The following is a 24,951-nucleotide window of genomic DNA, read 5'->3' as shown; positions in this document are numbered from 1 at the left end:
AAGGTTTATTTTTATTTATTTACTTCTCTCCCCTTTCCCCTGTTGTTTGTGTTCACTCTGTACTCTCTGTGTCTGCTCATCTTCTTTTTAGGAGGCACTGGGACCTCCCATATGGGAGGGAGGCACCCAGTCCACTCTCTGCCTGTTGTGCCTCTTATTGTATTTCCTCGTTACATCAGCTTGTTGCATCAGCTTGCCATGCCAGCCTGTCATGCCAGCTTGCTGTCTTTTTTTTTTTTAATTTATTTTTAAAAATTTATTTCTCTCTCCTTCCTCCCTCCTCTTCCCCCCCCCCCCCCATTGTCTGCTCTCTTTGTCTATTTGCTGTGTGTTCTTTTGTGTCTGCCTGCATTCTCGGCAGCAGTGGGAATGTCTCTTTTGAATGTGTCATCTTGCTGCATCAGCTCTCCATGTGTGTGGAGCCACCCCTGGGCAGACTGTGGTTTTTTCACATAGGGTGACTCCTTGTGGGGCACACTCATTGTGCATGGGGCTCCCCTACACGGAGACACCCCTGTGTGGCATGGCATTCCTTGTGCGCATCAGCACTGCGCATGGGCCAGCTCACCAAACAGGACAGGAGGCCCTGGGTTTGAACCCTGGACCTCCCATATGGTAGGCAGATGCTCTATCAGTTGAGCCAAATCCGCTTCTTAGCTTGTTGTCTTGCCCATCTTCTTTAGGAGGCACTGGGAACCAAACCCGGCACCTCTCTTGGTAGGTGGGCACCCAACTGCTTGAGCCACATCTGCTTCCCATTTAACTACTTTCAAGAGTACAATTCAGTAGTCTTAACTACATTCCCAATATTGTGCTTACCATCACCAACACCTATTACTCCAATTTTTTCATCACCTTATCCAGAAGCTCTGCACCCATCCACAATAACTTCCCCTTCTCACCCTGCCCCTCCCCACTTCCACCTCTGGTAACCTGTAATCTATCTGCTTCTATGAAAAAAAAAGTAAGAACTTTTCTTTATCAAAGTATACTATCAAGAAAGTGAAAACAACCAACTAAATGGGAGAAAGTAATTGCTATCCATGTATCTGATAAGGGTTTAACATAAAAAAATATAAAAACTGCTACAACTCAACAACAAAAAGAAAATTAATTTAAAATAGGCAAAATACAGAGAAGGTGTAGCTCAGTGACTGAGCACCTGCTTTGCAGTTACAGGGTCCTGGGTTCAATCCCCTTTCCTCCTAAAAAAATTTTTTTTAAATGTGAAAATGAGTGAAAGTCTTGAATAAGCAACTTCTCCAAAGAAGATATACAAATGACCATACAAATGGCCAGTAAGCACATGAAAAGATGTTCAGTGTCATTGGTCATCAGGAAACAAATCAAAACCACAATGAAATACACTTCACACCCACTAGTATGGCTACTATTAAAAAACAAAACAAAACAGGATATAACAAGAGTTTACAAGGATGTGGGAAAAAAGCAACCCTAAAATGGTGACATTGTGAATTGGTGCATCCACTGTGTAAATCAGTTCAGCAGTTCCTCAGAAAGATGAACAAAGAATTACCATAAAATCCAGCAATCCCACTTGTGGTATATACCCAAAATAATTGAAAGCAGGGACTTGAACAGATATTTGTACTCCAGCGCTTACAGCTGAATTATTCACAATAGCCAAGAGGTGGAAGTTACCCAAATGTCCATTAACTGGTGAGTGGACAAACAAAATGTTAAATATGCTCATAAAGGAATACTATTCAGCCATGAAAAGGAGTGAAGCCCTGGTACATGCTACAACATAGATGGACCTTGAAAACATCACTTGAGTGAAATAAGCCAGACACAAAAGACAACTATTGTATGAACTGACTTATGAGAAATACCTAAAAGAAACTAAGTTTTGAGTTATTAAATTCAAATTCTGTGTAACATATTGTTATAGCGCCTGCCTTGTGGTTTAGTATAAAAGTCCCCTGGTACTGTTGCCTTTTAAAAAATGTTCTTATGGATGGTAGTAAAGAATTCAGTGCTACATTGGGGTTAGCTTTCAAATACACAGTGAGTACATTTTTTGGTGAGTGGCTTTAAGCTACTTTTCTGGTAGTTTGCAACCCTCTCCCAGGTACTTTTGCTGCTTTTTCAACAATGCTAATTGTGTATCAAATTTTGTCTTCAATAGATGAAGATGGTTGATACATCTCCAGCACTACACATCCTTATTTTCTAATTATTGTGTCTATTCACTTTGGTATTAAAAAAAAATATTTTTTTAAAACAAATTATTGTATGGGCTGAGGTGGAAAGTTAATAAAGGTGTATTTTTTTTCCTTTTTTTTTTTTTTTAATGTACAGAGTTCCTATTTGGAATGATGGAAATGTTTTGATAATGGATAGTAGTGATGGTAGCACAACATTGTTAATGCAGTTATCAGCACTGAAATATATATCTGAATGTGATTAAAAGGGGGAAAATATTAGATTTTATATAAGGCAACAGAACGAAAATTAAAACAAATCCATGGTATTGCACTTCACAAACAGTGAACCCTAAGTTAAACCATGGACTTTAATTAATAGAAGAAGAATAAAAATGTGCTGTCATCTGTTGTAACAAATATTCTACTCCAGTGCAAGTTGTTGTAGGGGTGGTGCATGGAATCCTGTATTTAATGCATGATTGTTCTGTAAACCCACAACTTCTCTATTAAAAAACAACACCACCAAAAACCTGTATCACTGTTTCCCTATTTGATATAGTTTAACAAATATTTGTAATTAGAATAATAATGGATTCTTAATCATTGTTGATAGTGTCTTGCAACATCTCTGTCAATCTGGTACATTCATCCTGTGAGATAACTACAACTACCTCTGTTTTACTGTCCAGGAAAGAGAGACTTAGGTACTTTCTCAAGGTCATATAGATATGAATAAGTGGCAGAGATATCAAAAGAAGGTTTTTAACAATTCTATCATAGTTCCTTTCTCAAAATGGCAAATCATAGTTGGTGAATTTATTACTTTATTTACTTCTAAATAGGCTTTTACTATTCCCGTCACTAAATGACTTGTCTTGCCTTTTTCAATATATTTTCACTGTGGACTTTCTTAGCTCTCTTGAAAATGTATACCCGTGTTATATTACACATACATCTCATTGTTTTGCACTGTTGGCTTTTCAAAAATTTCGTAGTTTTATAGATCTTTATTGTTAAAGATTTCTGATTAAGTAGAGGACTACTTAATTTTTTTTTAAAGATTTATTTTATTTATTTATTTATTTCTCCCCATCCCCTCACTGTTTGCACTTGCTGTGTCTATTGTCTTCCTTGTTTCTTTGGGAGGCATCCAGAACTGAGCCTGGGACCTCCAATGTGGCTAATCGCTTGAGCCACTTCTGTTCCCTGCTTTGTTGTGTGTCTCGTGTTTTTTTTTTTCTTCTTGTGTCTCTTACTGCGTCATCTTTTTTTTTAACTTAAAAAAAAAATTTATTTATTTCTCTCCCTTCCCCCACTCCCCAACCCCGGTTGTCTGTTCTCTGTGTCTATTTGCTGTGTCGTCTTTGTCCACTTCTGTTGTTGTGAGTGCCACGGGAATCTTTGTTTCTTTTTGTTGCGTCACCTTGTTGTGTCAGCTCTCCATGTGTGCGGCACCATTCCTGGGCAGGCTACGTTTTCTTTTGTGCTGGGCGGCTCTCCTTACGGGGTGCACTCCTTGCATGTGGGGGTCCCCTACACGGGGGACACCCCAGTGTGGCACGGCACTCCTTGCATGCATCAGCACTGTGCATGGGCCAGCTCCACATGGGTCAAGGAGGCCTGGGATTTGAACCATGGACCTCCCATGTGGTAGACGGATGCCTAACCACTGGCCCAAGTCCTCTGCCCCCTTATTGCATCATCTTATTGCATCAGTTTGCTGCATGTGCCTGTCGTGTCAGCTCACTGTCTTGTTCGTCTTTTTTAGGAGGCACTGGGAACCTCTGTTTCCTGCTTTATTGTGTCTCTCATTATATTTTTCTTCTAGTATCTCTTATTGCACCATCTTATTGTGTCAGTTTGCGGCACCTGCCCATCATGCCAGGTCACTGTCTTCTTGAGGAGGCACTGGGAACCAAACCACAGACCTCTCATGTAGTAGGCAGGAGCTCATTCGCTTGAGCCACATCTGCTTCCCAAGTAGCTGTTTTTTAAAATAAAGCTTTAATCACTTTGTAAAATAAAAGGGTATGATTATTGACTTTTAGTTATAAGGCTTTATCAAAGTGACATCGGTGGGCATTTTGCATACCTCTCTAAGCAAAGCCACACTTTAAAATGTTTTATTGGATTCATGTTACTTTTATAAAGCAGTGTGTCAAAATTAATGGAATACAAATTTAATGCCAAGTAGTTAGCACTTTAAAAAAATTATTTTTAAAGAACATTTAGATTACATAAATGATACCTCAAAATATAAGAGGACTCCCATATACCTACCCTCATTCCCATCCTCTCCCACACTTCCCTCATTAACAACATCTTTGATTAGAGTGGTGCATTTGTTACAAATTGATGACCACTTATTGAAACATTGCTACTAATCATGGTTAGTAATTTACATTATACTTTACACTTTGTACTGTACATTTTTATAGGTTTGGAAAAAATATATAATGGCCCGTATCTGTCATAGCATTGTTCTTCAGAACAATTCCAATGTTCCAAAATGCCTCACGTTATACCTATTCTTTCCTCTCCTTCCCCTCAGAACCTCTGGTGGTCACTGCTTTTATATCAGTGTTAAAAGTTCTTCCATTGCTAGAATAATAATAAGTCTACTTTAGTCCATAGTTGCATTCCCCCCTTATGTTTGTTCATTCCTCATTCTTGAGGATTTTAGGATGGTGATGCCCACTTTGTTTCTGATTGAGATGGGGCAAATGGATGAAACTGTCTTGACTGCAGTTGTAGATGCTGTGTTTTTTGGGGATGGGCGTTGTCTACTATGATCATTTTGTTAGTTGTCCTGGGTGAGCCGATGACCTGGAGAGTGGGTGTTTGGTGCAACTCTACTGAGATTCATGGCTTAACTGACATATGAACAACCAGAGGATTTAAGTCTCTGGTATGTATGTTTAATGAGTATAGTGCTAATTGTAGTTTCAAATAAAGGGGCCAGAAGAGCCATGTGTAGGGATATTATAAATGAGTCTAACTCTGTTACACTGGGGAACATATATTCCAAGGTAAGGCCTGAGGAGAGAGTGCTGAATTTCTTGAGATTGTCTGCCCTGCCTCTAGTGTCTAGATGTCTCTAGAGCCCTCAGGAGCACCTCTGCTTGAGACACAATTTACTGTGGGATTCAGTGAGATCCTCCTGAGATGTATACAAGCATAACCTCTAAAATAACCTCCTGACTCACTTTGAAATCTCTTAGCCATAAAAACTTTGTATTTTATATTTCCCCCTTTTGGTCAAGGTCTTTTTCCAAACACACTGCTAGTTGGTGTTTGGTAATAATCCCTCGGTGCCAGGGAGGCTTATCCCTGGGAGTCAGGTCCCCTGCTGGGGGGAAGGTGTTGAGTTTATAACCTGAATTTGGCTTAGAGACAGGCCACATTTGAGCAACAAGAAGGCTTTCAGGGGAAGTGGATGTAGCTCAAGTGATAGCGCTTCCACCTACTATATGGAAGGACCTGGGTTCGATCCCTGGCACCTCCTGGTGAAAAAGAAAAATAAGTGTGCCCTTGCAGCAAGCCAGTGCCCGTGTGAGTACCCATGTGGTGAGCTAGTGCCTGCGTGGTGAGCCAGTGCCCCGCGCAAGTGAGTCAGACCAGGAACTGAGGTGGCGCAGTTGACAGGGAATTTCTCTCCCCGTCAGAGATCACCAGGACGGAATCCAGGTGAATCCTAGAGGAGAGAAAATGAGAATAGAAGACAGCACAGACAGCTAAAACAGCAGGGAGGGGCGGGGGTGTGTGTGTGTGTGTGTGTGTGTGAATAAATAAATCTTAAAAAAAAAAAAGAGAGAAGGCTTTCTGGAAGTAACTCTTAGGCAGTATATAATACTAAGCTGAGTTTAAATTTCACAAGAATGAGGTTCATAAGTACAAGCATTAATATCAAGCCTGGTGTATTGGTCTGTTCTTCACTAGGCACTGCCCATGTACTCTAGGGATTCTTTCTGCCCTATTAGAGAATGTAGCAGGACCTTCTAGGATGGGGATTCAGTTTTCTTTTGATTATTTTGTGGGTCTTCACCCACTAAGACAACATCCCATGATCACTTGAACATATTCATATTCCATAAAGGCATGCCACAGGTGCACCCCTTCTCACACATCCCCTGTCACCGACACCCCACACTAGTCATCCTCCCCTAGCACTTTCTTTTAAAAGCTTTAGATCAGAGTTTCTTACCGAATATGGTTCATGTAACTGTAAACTTACTTTGTAATATATTTAAATCTTGTGCTGTTAAAATTTTTGTAATATAACATTTTCATTTTACTTGCTATGCTCCTAATATTCTTTGCATTGTAACAGATAAATAAATATGCAGCATTTCTTGAGTTATGAAATGGTACAGTAATAGTATACATCCTATTTCAGTGTTTATAAAATTGATTTTTTATCAGACTTTAATATTTTCTTATTTTTAATAAATTTTTTTCTGCCTTTGCTTTTTTGGTATTCAAGTGGCAGTGCTATTGCACCTTAATATTTCATGTCTTTATGTGCAAGAACCAAAATCAATTATATTGCTACATCACTTTGTATGTTAAATAACTTTTTCTGCATTGAGTAAACAATAAATGTTTGAGTAATACACAACGGACTATGGTAAACGGCAGAGTTCCTCACACCTTTCTTAACTCGTCTTTTTTCGTTCTGTCCTTATTTATTTCATTTGTTTTTCATACATTGTGATTACAGTTTAACTGAGCAGGAAATAATCACTTGCATGCTTTGTGCTTAGATTAAAAAATTGGGAGGGAGTGCGCAGATTAATCAGAGCTGAAAGAAAAAGTAAAAATCAGTTTAAATGTGTTTATAAATGAGATGAAGAAAAATATAGGATAAAATAATTTAACAGAATTAGGAAAATAATCTGAACCTTGTAATTGCTGGTATAGTTTACAGAACTGTACCATACATATCATCCATCAAATCAGACTCTCAAAACAACCTGTCAGTGCATAGGATAGATTCATTACCATCATTTATAGATAAAGAATAGAAGACTTTAGTTTAAGTAAGTATTATTGAAAGCTTGCAGGTTAGGGAAGGATTTCTTAAGAAATAAAAAAGCACAGGCTATAAAGGAAAAGATTGATAAATATAATGCACAAAATAGGAAATACAGAATAGAAGCAGTTCACAGAAGAGGAAACCCAAATGGTCAATAATACCTGAGATGGTTAGCTTCACTAGTAATCTGGGAATGCAAATTAAAACAGTGGTGGCATACCATTTGTCAACCATAAATTGACAAAAATTAAAATATCTTAACCTGTATGTCTTCAAGGATGGGTGGAAATTGTAATTCTCGTGATGCCAGTAGAAGATACTTTGGTATGTCATTCTAAGAATCATTTGGCAACGTGTTCTTACTTGTAAAAGTGAGGAGTTGGAAACAACCTTAATGTCTTACCAGTAGGAGAATGGATAATTGAATTGTGGTACAATATTGTAATGGAGATTATACAGCAGTTTAAAGTAATTAACTAGATCTATATAAGTCAAAATCTTAAAAAACCTCATGAAGACTGAAGAACGTAAGTTGTGAAAACAATTCATTAATCATAATATGTGTATACAAAACCACATTTAACAAGAGTATGCATTTTTTCTTGCATACATTTTAAAGTATCCTAGAGGAATACATTCTATTAATTTATATGATGGTTGTTTCTGGAGAAGATAAAGGAAACTTCAGCTGGAATACTGCTTTTTAAAAAATTAAACTTCAGGCAAATATGGAAAAAGTTCACAATTTTTAGTTTTGGTGGTAGTTATATGGGCATTTGTTAACTTATTCCTTCTTATTTTCAAAATTTCTTAAAAAAAAAAAAGTAAAAAAGAAGATGTTTAATTTGCCTAGGGTTACCAAAAAGTAGTAAGTGGAAGAGCTAGGACTCATATTCAGAACTGACATCCAAGTCTAGAACTTTCTCTAACATGCTGCTTCGAAAGGGAAGGGAAAAATTAAGATCAAACAATAAAATAGATAGATGAATTTAGTTTTATAGTAAGAAAAATCTCAGAAAGGAAATTTTTTAAGATCAGTTAAACTTTAAATTATTATAATCCTATATTAAAATCTTCAAGCATGCTGTTATCCTCTATGTAGAAATTTTGGTACTTGGGAAAAAAGTTAATTTATTGTTTTAAATGTGATATATATTTCTGCTGCATGTAATGGAAATTATTAGGTGATTGGAATTTTAAATGCAAAATTCATGAAAATAATTTAATTCAAATGCACAATCTGACTTCAGTCTAAACAGTCAGAGTTTTTCTTCCATTTTATAAAGTCATTCTTCGCAAAAAGTTTACAGCCTTTTTATTTACAGCTTCTCTCCAAGATAAAATGGCAAACCCCAAAGAGAAAACTCCAATGTGTCTGGTAAATGAGTTAGCCCGTTTCAATAGAGTCCAACCCCAGTATAAACTTCTGAATGAAAGAGGGCCTGCTCATTCGAAGGTAAGGTCGTGAAGAGAGGTGGTGAGATTATCAAACTCTTATCAGATTTATCATCTCAGGTTTTAATTGTGCTTTATTTGTGTGTGTATGTGTGTGTGTGTGTGGGGAGAGTGATGGATGGCCTGAAGGCTTTTAGTTCTATATTAATATTTTGAAGTCTGTAACATTACACAGTTTTATGGCTCATGGTTTTTCAAAACTTTTTCAGATACTGTGCTTCACAAAGCTTTAACAAAATTGCATAATAGGGGTTTCTTTCTTTCCATTTTGTGAATTAAGAAACTTAGCCCAGAAAAGTTAAATGACTTATCTGTGATCACACAGTTCCTAAGTGCCAAGACCAGCTCTTGGATGTGTATTCTTGGCTCCCAAGTACAGTGCTTTTCCCATTAAATCACAGCTGCTCAAGTAAAAGTGGAGACAGAGTAAATAAAGCATGCATTACCTAGTGAGATATTATTTTCCAATGTGATGTTTAATTCCAAGAGTCAACATTTGTAAAAGTTGTATATATAAGAATGTTATCCATACTTTAATGCACTAATAATATTGTTCTTTTTAATAAGGTAGTAATTTATAATTATATGTAACCACACACACATCTATATGTTTATATATGTACATGTTGAGGTGAAATTGACAACTAATACATTATGTCTGTATAGTTCTGTTCTTCTGCTTGAAAAATATCAGTGACACATAATTTTCCTTGGTACATTTTTTGGTCCTGGGGTCGGAGATTGAACCTAGGACGTTTAGTGTGGGAAACCGGGGCTCAACTACTGAGCCACATCGGCCCCCCTGAGTTGGTTTTTTTGTTTGTTTGCCTGTTGTTTGTTTTTTGTTTTTAGGAGGCACCAGGGACCAAACCCGGGACTTCCATGTGAGAAGCAGGTGCTCAACAGCTTGAGCCACATCTGCTGCCCCTTGGAACATTTTTAATCTTTGTAGTTGGAGATTATGATGGTGATCATACATTTTTGTATATGATGAGAAATGTGGAAATAATTGATTCCTAAAGATTCATTAATTTTCATAAAACAACTGGTTTTTGGGTTATTTAATTTTTTTGGGTACAGTGACTAAAAGATAAAACTAAATCAGTCCATTTATTCCCTATTAGAAGCTTTTATGAAGGATTTTTGGGTAACAGTTTAATTTGTAATATCTCTCATTCTTGCATTTTGCAGAGAAAATATTTGTGGTCTTAGTGTACTTGTCCAGTCATGTAGCCTGACTTTTTCATATCTACTCTGGCCTTCATCATGTTAAACTATTTGCATTTATCTGAATAGTTCATGCTCTTTTCACCTCTTCCTTTGCCTGTGTTGTAGTGCTCTCTCTGCCAGTCCTTTTGCCCTTAATCATTTTGAACACTCTGCTCATATGTCATGTCTTTGTAACCTCTGTGAAGCTTTTTTTGCTCCAGTGGGCTTCCTGCAGGACCGCCTTTCTCAGTGATAGTTCTTACTATGCTGTAGTACAATGGTCTTTGTTGGCCATTACTCTTGTGCTAGACTGAGCTTATTTAGGGTATGTATTTTACTTTTATGTTATCTGTTTCCTCTAGTATATGTCTTCCTTGCCTCTTATTTGCCAATTCCAACTATTCTTCCTTAATATAATCCCCCAGCTTGAATTTCATGTCATGAAACTAACTACCGCATTTCCTTACTGTGATCATTTACTGACCCGTGGGTGATTCCACCACATTTTTTAGTACTCCTCCTATTTTACTATTTGGTGATTTCAATGTCTAAGTAGACAATTGTTTCCAACATACTGACCTTGTAGTTCCTTGAACTCCAATTATTATTATTATTTTTTAAAATTTTGAAATAATTTCAAACTTACAGAAAAGTTGCAAAAATAATTTGAATACAATACGTAGAACTTCATGTACCCATCGCCCAGATACACAGATTTACCTGTTATCATTTTGCCATATTTGTCATATCATTCTCTATATTTTCTAAACATTTGAGAGTAAGTTGAATGAATACATTACTCCCTTCTGACACTTAAAACTTACATGTACATTTCCTGAGAACAAGGACACTCACTTCTAGAGCTACCTTAAGTACAGATAGTTCAAGAAATTTAACAGTGGTATAAAACATATTCCAGTTTTTTCAGTCGCCTTGTAATGTCCTTTTCTCTAATTATCTTGTCCTTCAGTCTCCTTCAGCCACTCATTGCTGTGATTATATTATCAATAACCTTATTATCAATAATTGATATCCTGTATAATTTTAATTTCAAGCATTCTTTTCTGTTTCTCACATTTACTTACTTAGTCTCTAGTTCATTCCATCTAGTAGTTTGATTTCAACAGTCCTTTCACACCATTGGAACCTGGAATTATTATCCTGCCTTTACAATTTTTTTTTAATTAAAATTTTTTTTTTCACTATTCCTCATACTCCTCAATCCTCACATTGCTCTTTACACAGCTTAAATTTTACATGCCTTACATGTACCCTCAGTTCTCTTACCTCTCTTGGTTAGAAGTTCTTGTATGGCAAAATTCCAACTCCAAATCCAAACTCTGCCTTCCCTTCTGAATTATGGATGAACTGGCTGTATTGGCCAACCCCCCTATTTGTGTAATAGATTATGTTCCCTTTCTCCTACTCCATGTTCTTCCTCCAGCTCTGCTGTGTGCTCTCCTTTTTTATGCCAATAATTTCCTTCTTCTAATGGATCATTTCCATTAGCATACAAATTCCTGCCATCTTAAAAACTCTTGCTTCCACTTCTCCCTTCAGTTATAACCTCATTTCTCCTCTCCTTTACAGCAAAACTTCTTAAAAGAGTTGTCCATTCCAGCTGTTCCAGTTTTCTTTCATTTTCTCTCCAATCAAACTTTTGCTTTGACTAGTCCATCAAAACCTGTCTAAAGAACACCTGTACCCTCCTTGTGAAATATAAGTTACTTGTCAGTCCTAATGTTACTTAGTATTTCGGCTACATTTGATGCAGGGGATCATTCCTCCTTGTTGAAATGCTGTCTTCACTTGGCTTACAAGACACTGTGCTTTCTGGTTTTCCATGATCTTATTGGCCACATCTTTACATTTCATTTCATATATACATCTTTTTTTTTAATCTCTAGGGCGTTTTATTGTTGGAATGCCCTAGTGCTCAGACCTTGGACCTCTTGTCCCTACTCCCTTGACTTTGTTGATGAGCCACAGTCTCATAGCTTTTAATAACACCTACATACTGACATGCTCAAATTTAAGTCTCCAGCTCAGAGCTCTTCTCTGTTCTCTAGATTTGTTTATGTAACTGCCTACTGATCATCTCTACTTGAATGTCTAACAGATTTCTCAAACTGAAGGCACCTATAAGTGAATTCTTGATCTCTGTCACATACACTACCCCCTTCATTTTTCTTAATAGCATAGAACCATGTTTAAAAATATACTTTTTCCTCCAACTAGAATGGAAACTTTCTGAGGGCAGGACATATTTTTGTTTTGTTCACTGCTGTGTGCACAGTAAACAAAGGACACAATGTAGGTACTTAATGAATATTTGTTGGTTGAAAAGAATGAATGAAAATTGAGTTAGCCATATAGGTAGATATCAAAGAGTAAACTTTTCTGAAATACAGAAAGAAAAGGGGCTGAAGGTTTCTTTTGTCTTTAATTTTGAAAGCAGTGGATAAATGTGAAATTTTGCACCCAGAAAACCAGAACAAAGTTTGTATTCTAATGAAGGCTTAAAGCTAATGAATGAGAAAAAGGTTTAATTTGAAGCCAGCCTTCTTTACATACTGTTTTTTTTTACATTGTTCTAAGTTCGTTAATAGAAGATAGATTTGAGAAGAAATATCACATTTAATAGTATCTATTAATTTTATTTGGGGTCGTTACTTTTGTTTTTCTACTATTTTAATAATGTTTTACTTTAGATTTACATATGTGAGTATATCACATCATTATTGTTATTATTATTAGAGGCATATTTTAGGACTTTGTGATTGCTATTTGGCAGTGGGGTTTTTGGTATTCCAAAATAGTTTTTCCTTTGAAATTTTGACACTGCTGTGTAGGTTGTAAGTAAAAATGAATTATGAAGTGGAGAAATAATTTTTATGTACTTACATACAATTAGAATCTAGCGAACTAGGGTGTGTCAGAAGAATTCACATACACATTAGAAGACAGAATTGATGCTTTTCCTTGCAAAGAATATTCACTTTGATGTTTTGTTTTTAGTATCTTGGCCTAAATCCTAATAGTCTAAATCCTAACATTTATAATCCAGAGTAATGATGTGTTCCTAAACATTAGTTGAGTTCCAACACAATTTACACTTCTATTGAGGAGCACTGGTTATTCCTGAATTGAGGTCCAGTTCAGCAAGATGAGGACTGTTAGTCATCTGAGTAGTCTGGGGACAGCACAGCTGCTGTCAGGGTCTTCCTGACTCTGATATTTTTTGCTAGTTAATTGGAATTAGCACTGTGCCTTCTGAAGACTCACAGGCATTTACGTTTTATTCCAAGGTACTGGATAGCTCTTAAGTTATTCCTCCTACCCCCATGTTTCCTAAAGGAGGACTCCTCTCCCTAGAGGATTCTGGAGAAATCCAGGAGGATTGGATTTCTCTAAGATTTTTTAGTAATCCTTATTTTGGAGGTGCTTATGAACTGACAAACTGATTTGATACCTATCTCTTCTCATTGCCAAGGTTTCAAAGACTGTTTATGGCAGTGAAAGTGGACCAGAGTGGGTCTCATAGATACCCTTTGTTCCGCATTCTTATTTCTTGTCAGTCCTGGGATTCAGGACTCTGGTGCTCGTTCTTTTTAAGAGTGAGGAATAGAATAATTGACACATTCTTGAATGAAGATAATCCTTCATGAGTTTAAGTATGACTTATTCTTTCATTATGGACGTTAATATATTATTGGCTAATTCTGGATTTCTTTTGTGGAAAGCAAAGTCATTTTCATTCATGTATGTCTACCAGTGGCCTTAAGTGAGGCGTAAAACATTTTAATGAGATAAATGATTATCTCCTGCAAGAAAAGTTTAAACTTAGTCCCAACTCATTAATTTTTCTTGGGACATTAACCAATTATATTGGAATTTACATATGTACATACACATACATATACACACGCATACATACATATATACTTACACAAATATGCACACACATATACACCTAACCATGGCTGTCCATTGGAATCATCAAGGGAGCTTTAACAATACTTACACCTAGTCACATTCCCCAAATTCTAATTTAAATTAGTCTGGAATGAGACCTAGGCATCAGAATATTATAAAGCTCCTATGTGACTCAAATGTGTAGCTAGAGTTGAGGAATTTTGGCACAGAGGTGGTGTCCCATTTTAAGGTGGTTCAGAACTGTCTTCTCATACACATTTCTTGATGGGAAATGATCTTTCTTATGTTTGCATGTTCTTTCCACTCACAGAATCTGAACAACTTACGGGAACTTTTTAAATGGGACAACTAAATAAAAAACTCTTGATTTTAATGTTTACCTGGCCCTCTTTTCTTTTTCTTCTCACTCTTTAATTGATTTCTGAAGCAGTTTAACATACCTAGCATTAATGTGAGTTACTATGACATTGCTGTACCTCCTAGATACCTGTACACAGTTCTTTATTTGATTTATGGGTTTGTTTTGATTTTCTCAAATCTGACAAAACAAAACGAATATTATAATTGAGAGTAGAAGGAGAAGAGTCTGCAATGCCATAAAATGGTGCTTTCTTTTTCTCTATCTCCTTGTTTTGATAAGGAGTTGCCAAATAGCACCAGTAAATGTTAAGAAAGCTGCACTAGAGCTGGCACTTTGAAAAGGTTTGGTTTGAAGTAGATATAGTTGAGGGAGAGGCAATATCACTCAGTGGCCTTGAAGTCAAGAAGTCTTTTTTAAAAAAAATTTTATTATTTTATCTTTGCTAGATTTGCCAGGCATGTTGTTGCCCTATATATAGTCCAGCATGTGTGGCCTTGAACAACTTATTTAAGGTCTTGGTTTTGTCATCTATAAATTGAGAAACACAATTCTTATTCTAGAGTAGTATAATGGAGTGATTATTTGTAAATTCTTAAGAATTATGTTGATAATGGACATTTCCAAAGAATTGTATCATTGTTTTTTAATAGATAGGATTTTTATTTTTTAAAACTTTATTTATTTTCTATATTAGAGAAGTTGTGGGTTTACAGAGCAATCATGCACAAAATGCAGGATCCTCATACGTCACCTATCAATGGTAGTTTGCATTGGTAGGAACATTTAATACCTTTGATGATAGCACATTTTTATAATTACAGTATTTTCAAAAAAATTTTACTCTTAATTAAAGTCCATGGTTTAATTTCGGGCTTACTATTTGCGTTTGCAGCTCCATGGATTTTTAAAAAATTTTTTATTCTGTTACCACATTATAATTTAACATTTCCCCTTTTAATCACATTTAGATATATATTTCGATGGTGTTAATTGCATTCACAACATTGGGCTACCATCACCATCATCTACTACCAAAACATTTCCATCATTTCACATAGGAACCCTGTACATTTAAAGCCTTAAATTCTCATTCCAGTAGAGAGGATTTTTAAAAATATTTTTGTTAAAATATGTTAAGTATTTATTGTGAAAGTCACTGGTCCAGGACTGAAAACACACATACATGCACAAACACACACACATACATACACAAAGCCAGCCTGTCCTTAAGGAGCTCAGTCCCATGACCTTCATTATGAAACCCACCAATCTCTTCCAAAGACTTATTATGTAAAGTTAAAAAATACACAAAAGTTGACTTTCAAACAATTTCTGATATCATGTCATTTTTATACAACCCCCTCTCCCTCCACTTTTTCCCCTGGAGTGTTTTAAAGAATTATGTCAGTTAACCCATAAGTGCTTTAGGATGCATCTAACTAATAAGGACCTTAAACACACCACTTACCATGACATTATCACACCCAACAGATGAATAATCTTTAATATCATCTAATACCTGATCCATACTCACCTTTTCTTTTAGTAACTCAAAGTCTTTTCTCAGGTATCTTAGGTAAATGGGATCTAAACAAGAATCACGTTACTTTTGGTGATTATGTTACTGCGGTCTCTTTTATTTAATAACATCTTCCTGTTCCCTCCTCCTTGTCCCCATGACATAGATTTATTGGTGAAATGGTGTCGTTTGTCCTGTAAAATGTTCCACCTCTTATATTTGGCTGATGCTGGTATGTCGGGATTTCCTCAACTGGCTAAGTGTGATCAGATCAGACTACAGATTTTGAGATATAGAAAGTGTCTTTGAAACACATTATTCTCAGGCAGGATTGAAACCATGATTTTCTTTTATATGTACATTTCCAGTGAAAGTATGGGATAGGGAAATAAGGAGAATGGAAGGGAAATCTGGGAGAGAGTCATAGGCGAGAATATAAATAAATGATAGAATAAACTTTTTTGAAACAGTGGAAACTTACTTTCTTTGAGATAAGCCCAGATAATCAGATTCAAGGATTTTATTTTAGATAAGAAATATTTGCTATATCCTAATTAATTTACATGACAATTGCATTCCTAAACATTTATTTTTAAAAAATAGAACGGGATAAAATATGTAAAGTACTCATACTGTTTGTTATAGCAAATTATAGAGTTGTTTGTTTTGTGGTATTGTGATTGCAACTGGAAAACTAAGACAATCTTATTACAATGAAAAGTTTAGGAATTTTGAGCAGAATTCTGGAGTCACACCATCTACAATGTACAGCGTTGGAAAAGTTACTTATTCTTTCTAGCTTTCAGTGTTCTCACCTCTTTAGTGAAATTGGGCTAATAAGAACATATAGGATTGTTGTGAAAATTAAAATGCAATGGTATAAATGCCCCATTTGGAAGACAGAGATTGTCAAATTGGATTAAAGATCAAGACTTAACTATAGTCTGTCTACAAGAAATACACTCCAAATATGAAGATACATATAGTATTAAAAGTAATAGGATAAGATATATTATGCCAACATGAATCAAAGGATAGCTGGAATGGCTATATTAATATCAGACAAGTAGATTTCAGAGCAAAAAATATTACCAATGGTAAAGAAGGAAATTTCATCAGGATTAAAGGGTCAATTCATCAAGTGGATGTAACAGTTCTAAACTTTCCCACATGTGAGGTCCCAGGTTCAATCCCTGGCCCCAGTACCTCAAGAAAAACCACACACACACAAAAAACACAAAAACAAAACAAAAACTGGTAGAAATTCAAAGAGAAATAGAAAATCCACAAATAAAGCCAGGGGTTTCAATACCCCTCTCTAGATCATTAATTTTCTTCCAACAGGTTGGCAGAAAATCACCAAGTATATAGACTTGAATAACACTGTCAACCAACCTGACCTGATTAACATTTATAGAATGTTCAACCTAAGAAGAGTAGAATATGCAATTGTTACCAAATTTTCATAGAACATGCACCAAGATAGAGCAAATTCTAGGCCATAAAACAAAGTTTCAGTAAACTTAGAGGATTCAGATCATACCAAGTATGTTTCGTGACCACAATAGAATTAAATTGAAAAAGTAATAACAGAAAGTTTTCTAGAAAATTCCCCAGTATTTGGAAACTAAATGACATACTTCTAAATAAGCCATGGGTAAAAAAGACATCAAAAGGGAAATTAGACAGCATTTTAAACTGAAGATAAAAACATAACATATCCAAAGATGTTGCTAAAACAGTGTTTAGGGGGAATTTTTTAATACTAGATGACAATATTAGAAAAGAAAAAGTCTCAAACGATTTAAGATTCCAACTTAAGAAACCAAAAATAAAGATCAAATTAAACACAAAGAAAGCAGGAAAAAAAGAAATAATAAGGATTAATGAAATAGAGAACAGGAAAACAATAGAAGGAAAAAAATCACTGAAACCAAAAGCTGATTCTTTGTGAAGACGAACAAAATTGGTATCCTCTATCTGGATTGAATAGGGAAAAAAGAGAAGACACAAATTACAAATCTTAGGAATGGGAGAGGTGATCTCAGTACCGTTTCTACAGATATTAAAAGGATAACAAAGAAGTATTTTGTACAACTTTATGCCAATAAACACATAAATTTAAATTTTTTGAAAGACACCGATTACTAAAGCTCTTTCCAGAAAATTTAATTCACCTGAATTCAATATTAAAGATACTGAATTTATACTTTTAAACTATTTATTCCCTTCCCCCATGTTTTTTTGTGCTCGCTGTCTCCTCTCTGTGTCTGTGCTTGTCGTCTCTTCTCGTCTTCTCTTATAGGAGGCACTGGAAACTGATCCTGGGACCTTTGAAGTGGGAGAGAGACACTTGATGGCTTGAGCCACCTCAGCTCCCTGGTTTGCTGCATCTCCCATTGCCCCTCCTCTGTGTCTCATTTGTTGCCTGATCTTGTTGTACCAGGTCTCTTTGTGTGGGCCAGCTTACCATGCAGGCCAGCCCGCTGCGTGGACCAGCTTGCTTTCACCATGAGGCCCTGGGAATCGAACCTAGGACTTCCTGAATGGTAGACTGGAGCCCAGTCACTTGAGCCACATCCTTTTCCATGATTTTGTAGTTAAAGAAAACTTCAGGCCCAGATTGCTTTGATGAATTCTACCACATATTTGAGGAGAAATAATGCCACATCTTTCCAAAGTCTTCCAAAAAACTGAAGTGCTTCCCTACCTATTCTATAAAACCAGAAATAGCTTGATACCAAGATCAAGCTATAGATTAATATCCCTCATAAAAATATATGTAAATATCCTTAATAAAATATTAACAAGTAGAATCCAGCAACATATCATATATGTGTGTGTGTGGAGAGAGCGAGCGAGAGCGAGAGAGAGAGAGAGAGGGAGAGAAATAAGTACATCATGACCAAATATTTTATCCAAGAAATTCAAGGGTGGGTCAATGCAATTCAATATATATATTTAAGAAATTAAAAAAGAAAAACAATATGACTACTTCAATTAATGCTGAAGTAGAATATGATAGAAGTCAGTATCTCTTGGTGTTAAAAAAAAAACTTTCAGCAAAAGAGGAATAAAAAGAAATTTCCTCCACTTGATCAGGACTATCTACAAAACCCCTACTGCAATGAGATTCTTAGTTTCCCAGCTGTGATCACAAAATAGGTTGACTTAAACAAGGGGAAATATTGTCTCATGGTTTTGAGGCTAGGAGAAGTCTGAAATCGAGGTCCCAGCAAGGTGATGTTTTCTCCTTGAAGACTGGCATTCTGGGGCTGGCTGCCGGCAAATCTTGGGTACTTGGCTTTCTCATCACATGGCAATGCACATAGCATTGTCTTTGTCTCTCTGAAAAATTTCTCTCTCTGCCTGAATTTCATTCTGCTTGTAAAGGACTCTAGTAATGCGGATTAAAGTCCAATATGGTTGAGCTGGCCATGCCTTAACTAAAAGTAACCTGGTCAGAAGGTCCTGTTTACAATGGATTCACACCCACCGGAATGGATTAAGATTAAGAACGTGTTTTTTTTCTCCTGGGATGTGTAATTTATCCTACAAAGATTCTTAAGAGAGAGATTTTAGAAAAGGAAAGGATTGGTTTGGACATATTTGTCTTTTACAACTTGTAAAAGCTAAGGGTCTGAATATGAGGGAAAGTCTGATGTTAAGGGAATTATTCAGATGGTCTGTAGTAGTTTAGGGGAGAGAGATTGATTCTCCCCACTAAGACAAAGTAGTAAAGCATATAAAGAGGAGAGGCCAGATCTGTGAAATGTTTTTGAAGTGGAGTTAATTTTGATAACTAAAGGAGAATGGAGAGAGAAATGGAGGGAACAAGGAAGGCCACTCCAATGTTTCTGGCCTGTGAGGGAAAATGATATCTGAATGTTGAGGAGGCAGAGAAGAGTAGAGATAGGAGATAAATGAAGTATTCTAAATCTGCATTTATAAGGGTCTTTGGCAAATACTGTGAAATTAGGAATTGCTTGTTGTTAAATAAGACTTAGCTAGGTAAGAATAAAGAAGAAGGCATTCAACCCAAATTACTAGAAGAATAATGGACAGAACATTCTGGAATATGAACTGATTTGGGCAGAGTGGAGGAGATGTTTTATATGACTTTATACCTCTTAATTTTGTGGAAAGACCCAGTAGACAATTAGATTTATGTAATTGATGTTTATGAGAAGTCAGTCCAAAACATGGAGAGTATGCTGAATTTATTTTCCTGATACCATCTTAAGATCACAATCTCAAGGTTGATAACTGTTTTTTAACATGTGAAATATATATGAAATGTAAACCTTTACTCTCTGTCCTCTTAGAGGGCAAATACTTTGCTAAATAGTTTGAAAAAAAGTTATTGAAAAGGTATTTAAAATCAGGTAAATGTATATTTTAAAAATGAAATGTAATTAAAATCACTCAACATGCAGGTATTATTTTGTATTTCAAATGCTTATACATTTTTTCACAATTCTGTTTTAAAAAATTAAAAATCTATATAAAAAAATGGGAAGAGTAATATGCATATGTCTTTCAGTTTCACTAATCATTAATATAGTCCCACATTTACTTTATCTTTTGCTCTTTCTATATAGACATATACTTTCTCCTTGAGCAATTTGGAATTGATTTGCAGCTATCATGACACTTTACCCTTAATTACTTAGATTTCTGTCTCTTAAGATCAAAGACATTCTTCAACATGACCACAATACTTTCATCACTCAGGAAATTTAACTTTGATTAATATTATTACTTAATATATACTCCATAGTGAAAATTCCCCAGTTGTCCCTAAAATGTACTTCATAGCATGTTTTTTCTTCCAATACAAATCCAATCAAGTATTATGCATTGTATTTGATTTTTAGGTCTTTTCATGGCTCTTTGATGTCTTTTAATCTGTAAGAGCTCTCTGCCTTTTTTATTTTTCCTTTTATAATATTGACATTTTTGAATAGCCTACACCAGTTTTCTTATAGAATATTCTGATTGTTTCCCTATGATTAGGTTCAGTTTAAACATTTTTTGGTAAGAATACTTCAGAGTTGATGTTTACTTTTCATTGGATCACATTAGGCAGTCCATAATGTTAGTTTGATTTTGGTGAGGCCAATTTTGATCATGTGGTTAAGGTGCTCTCTACCTGATCTCCTTCCTGCAAAAAATCCTCTAACCTGATGCTGAATTTTAAAAGATGAACAACAGGATTTTGGGCTCATAGAAGTATGGTGGAATGGAATATAGATGTATAAGGAAAGGGGTAAGTTGAAATGGGAACAATAGGTAGAGCCTTGCCATGGTAAAATGAGGAACAATTGAAAGTTTTGTTTTTTCTATTTTTTTTTAAATTGAAGGTTTTTAAATTGCTGTTGGTTGGCAATTGGATTGGAATTTTACAAAGATAGTTCTAGTTGTGAGATAATTTTAAGCAAGAGATGATAAAAGTCTAGATCCAATGCAGTGTTAGCGGCAGAGAGAGAAGGAAAGAGATTTGAGAAATATATATGAGGTAAAAATGGATGGAATTTGGTGAAAGGTTGAGAAAATTTCTTGGTGATAGAATATTTAATAGGATTGCCTGACTCATTGATTAGATGGTGCTAAGGGTAAATATAGGAATTAGGTTTTTATAAAATTCTTATAGATAAAGGGCCTTTTTGCTTCTCTTACAGTTTCTCTTCCTCTTTATACTTACTCTACTTTCTTAAGGACTATTTGAATGACATTAACAATATGATTTTACTTATGGAAAAGATTTCTTCTTGATTTTTCTACCCAAGTTTTATGCTTAGAGCTGCTGTTAAGCCTTTGGATATAATAGAAGGAATTTGGTACAATTCCTTAATAAGATTCTTTCACTAGATAGAATAAAGTTTTTGGAGCTAATGATCTGTAAGGTCACCTTTAGCTCGAAAATCTGATTTTAGGATGTGTTTACTTTTGTATCAGACAGCACATTTAATTTCATGAAAAAAATTTTAAACTTTTAATTTTGTAATAATTTTAAACTTACAGGACTACTGCAAAAATAATCCAAAATCCATACAGAGAATTCCAACATACTCCCCATCCAGCTCCCCAAATCCACCAGCTTTTAACATTTTGCCACATTTGCTATGTCATTCTTTATATATAATCATCGATCTGAGTATTCGTCTGTCTTTCTATCCATCCATCTAGCCATCGTCCATCCATCCATCCTTATAATATATTTATCTGGTTATCTGTTTATGAAACATTTGAGAGTAGGTTGTATCATGCTCCTTGAACACTTAATAAGAAATGTACATTTCTTGAGAACAAGATATTTACCTATGTAATATTAACCTTAAGTACAGTGATCAGGTTCAAGCAATTTTGCACTGGTATAAAGCTTATAGCCCATATTCCAGTTCTAAAAAAATATATGTTCTTCTAATGTCCTTCTGGGCATTTTCTCTTCCATTATTAGTTCTAGTCCAAGATCATGGATTACATTTAAATGTCATTATTTATCTTTAGTCACTTTAAAAAAAAAATGGTAGAAGCATACACAACATATCCCATATCAGTCACTCATAAACATTCCATTCATTGGGCTTAATCACATTCACTATGTTGCACTACTCTCACCACTGTCCATTGCCAGAACTATCCCATCACCCCAAATAGAAACCTTATACCCATTATGCATCAACTTCCTGATCCTCCTCCACACTGCCCCTGGTAACTTGTACTCTATTCTCTGTCTGTATGAATTTGCAGAGTCTAATTAATTCATGTAAGTGAAATCATACAGTATTTGTCCTTTTATGTCTATCGTATTTCACTCATCATATCTTAAAAGCTTATCCATGTTGGAGCTTATATCAGAACTTCATTCCTTTTAATGGCAGAGTAATATTCTATGGTATTATTTACAACATTTTTTTTTATCCATTCATCTTTTGATGGACATTTCGGTTGCTTCTTTTTAGCTGTTGTCAATAATGCTTCTATGGACATTGGCTTATGAATATCTGTTTGAGTCCCTGCTTTCAGTTCTTTTGGATATCTACCCAGAAGTGGGATTGCCAGTTTATATGGCAATTCTGTTTAACTTGTTAAGGAACCACCAAATTATTTTCCACAGTGGCTGTACCATCTTACATTCCCACCAACAATATACTTACGTTCCTATTTCTGTGCATCCTTGCTAACACTTGTTATTTTCTTTTGTTGTTGTTTTTAAAATAGCTATTCTAGTGGGTATGAGGTGGTGCTTCATTGTGGTTTTGATGTGCATTTCCCTAATGGCTAATGACATTAAGTATCTTATTGTGATTATTGGCCATTTGTATATCTTTGGAGAAATATCTATTCAAGTCGTTTGCCCATTTTTAAAGTGGGCTGTTTGTGTTTTTGTTGTTAGTTGTAGCAGTTCTTTATATGTTCTGGATATAAACCCTCATCAGATATATAGTTTCCAAATATTTTCTCCCATTTTGTTAATTGTGTTTTTCCTTTCTTGATAATGTTCTTTGTTGCACAAAATGGAAAAATATTTAATGTTTTCTTTGTCTATTTATGTTTTCTAAGATGTTCTCAGTGCAACTGAGTCTTGGTGACCAGACATGGGAATCAGAAGGAAGCAGTATAAAGAAGGCCCAGCAAGCCGTTGCTAGTAAAGCTTTGTCTGAATCTACGCTTCCCAAACCAGTTCAGAAACCACCCAAAAGTAATGTTAATAATAACCCAGGTATGACAATGACTTGTTTCCTTCTGTTATATTATATAGCTGTTTTTGTACGTGCTGTTTTTTAAGTTTTGCTTTATTGGGTGCAATAAAGGATTCTTATTAACTTTTAAATGTTGGCAAAAACACACTTAGATACCAAGCACAGAAATTATGACTGAGTTTTTTTAATGTAAAGACAGAAATTGTCAATTTCTGTTAATAAATATATAATATCAAATTTTAATAATTAAAGTAATACTATTAGTTTTAATTTAATCAAAAAATATTTATAAAATTAGCCCTAAACATTTTATTCTTTTGTTGTTGGTATAAAATTCTGAAATGGCTGACATTCATTGAGGTTTATTAAGAAAACCATAAATCCAAAAAGTTGGCTAATATACTGTTAGGCAAATGACCATTTTAATTTTAAGTTTCTAAAAATAATTTTTAAAAGTACTGGTTGCATTCAATATCGGCCACATTATATGTTCAGTTATCTATTTGGAATAGACCAAACCTGTGTTGGACATAGAATATTAACTGATAATATCAAGTTAAAAATTCCCTATATATTTGGTAGCAGCTGTATATCATTTACTCATTCATTTATTAACTTATTCAAGTGGTTACCTTAGGACCAATATAGCCTTATGTATTTTTGTGGATTAAAAGAAGATATTATTCCTGCCAACAGCGACTCTATAATCTATTTAATTATAGGCCATGTGCTTATTTTTATACTCAAACCCACAAAGATACTTCTTCTTTCTATATCTGATGTAGCATGTGCTATGTAGAACTAGTCTACTCTTTAAAATCCTAGAACTTTCTAGTTTTCCTATTACTAGTTTCTTTGTTTCTGTTCAACAGATTTCAAAATTTATTCTTGTGTAAAAAAAACAAAATATTATTACAATTTGGAAAAAATCCCATTCTTTTGAGTTTGAGCTTGGTAAGAGGCTGTCTCCTTTTTTACATTTTCAGAACTTCAGGTTACTGATTGATTACTAGCACCATACTACCACTGCTACATGTTAAGCTCTTGCTTTTATATATATAAGAGGTATAACATTGTCCTTTTCTGTGAGGCTATTTTAGTCTTATACATAAACACATAACTTAAAGGTAAAGATTAAGAGCCAAATGAGGGAAGCGGACTTGGCCTGATGCACAGGGCGTCCGCCTACCACATGGGAGGTCTGCGGTTCAAACTCCGGGCCTCCTTGACCCATGTGGAGCTGGCCCACGCACAGTGCTGTTGTGCGCAAGGTGTGCCCTGCCACGCAAGGGTCCCCGTGTAGGGGAGCCCCACGCGCAAGGAGTGCACCCCATAAGGAGAGCCGCCCAGTGTGAAAGAAAGTGCAGCCCGCCCAAGAATGGAGCTGCACACACAGAGAGCTGACACAACAAGATTACACAACAAAAAGAAACACAGATTCTTGGTGCTGCTGATAAGGATAGAAGCGGTCACAGAAGATCACACAGCGAATGGACACAGAGAGCAGACAACTGGGCGGGGGGGGGGGGAATAAAAAAAAATCTTAAAAAAAAGAGCTGAAT

At 35.4% G+C, this 24,951-nt stretch overlaps 1 protein-coding gene across 26 annotated transcripts in view; it reads left to right on the top strand.

Moving 5' to 3' along the window:
• The window catches only part of STAU2 (staufen double-stranded RNA binding protein 2), a 330,295-nt gene that overhangs the window by 41,214 nt on the left and 264,130 nt on the right, over positions 1 to 24,951 (top strand). For 14 of the 26 annotated variants that reach the window (XM_071207860.1, XM_071207862.1, XM_004462474.5 and 11 more), the window contains 2 exons: positions 8,529 to 8,659; positions 23,250 to 23,409. In XM_071207860.1, coding sequence (XP_071063961.1) covers positions 8,546 to 8,659; positions 23,250 to 23,409 — 274 coding nt within the window. In that variant the 5' untranslated portion in view covers positions 8,529 to 8,545. The remainder of the gene's footprint in view (positions 1 to 8,528; positions 8,660 to 23,249; positions 23,410 to 24,951) is intronic. The other 12 variants (XM_071207866.1, XM_071207865.1, XM_071207864.1 and 9 more) reach the window with 1 other exon arrangement.

The sequence above is a fragment of the Dasypus novemcinctus genome, chromosome 14 (assembly GCF_030445035.2).
Source record: "Dasypus novemcinctus isolate mDasNov1 chromosome 14, mDasNov1.1.hap2, whole genome shotgun sequence".
Lineage (NCBI taxonomy): Eukaryota > Metazoa > Chordata > Mammalia > Cingulata > Dasypodidae > Dasypus > Dasypus novemcinctus.
The sequence above is the reverse complement of the archived record's forward strand: the minus strand, read 5'-3'. Positions and strand labels throughout refer to the sequence as shown.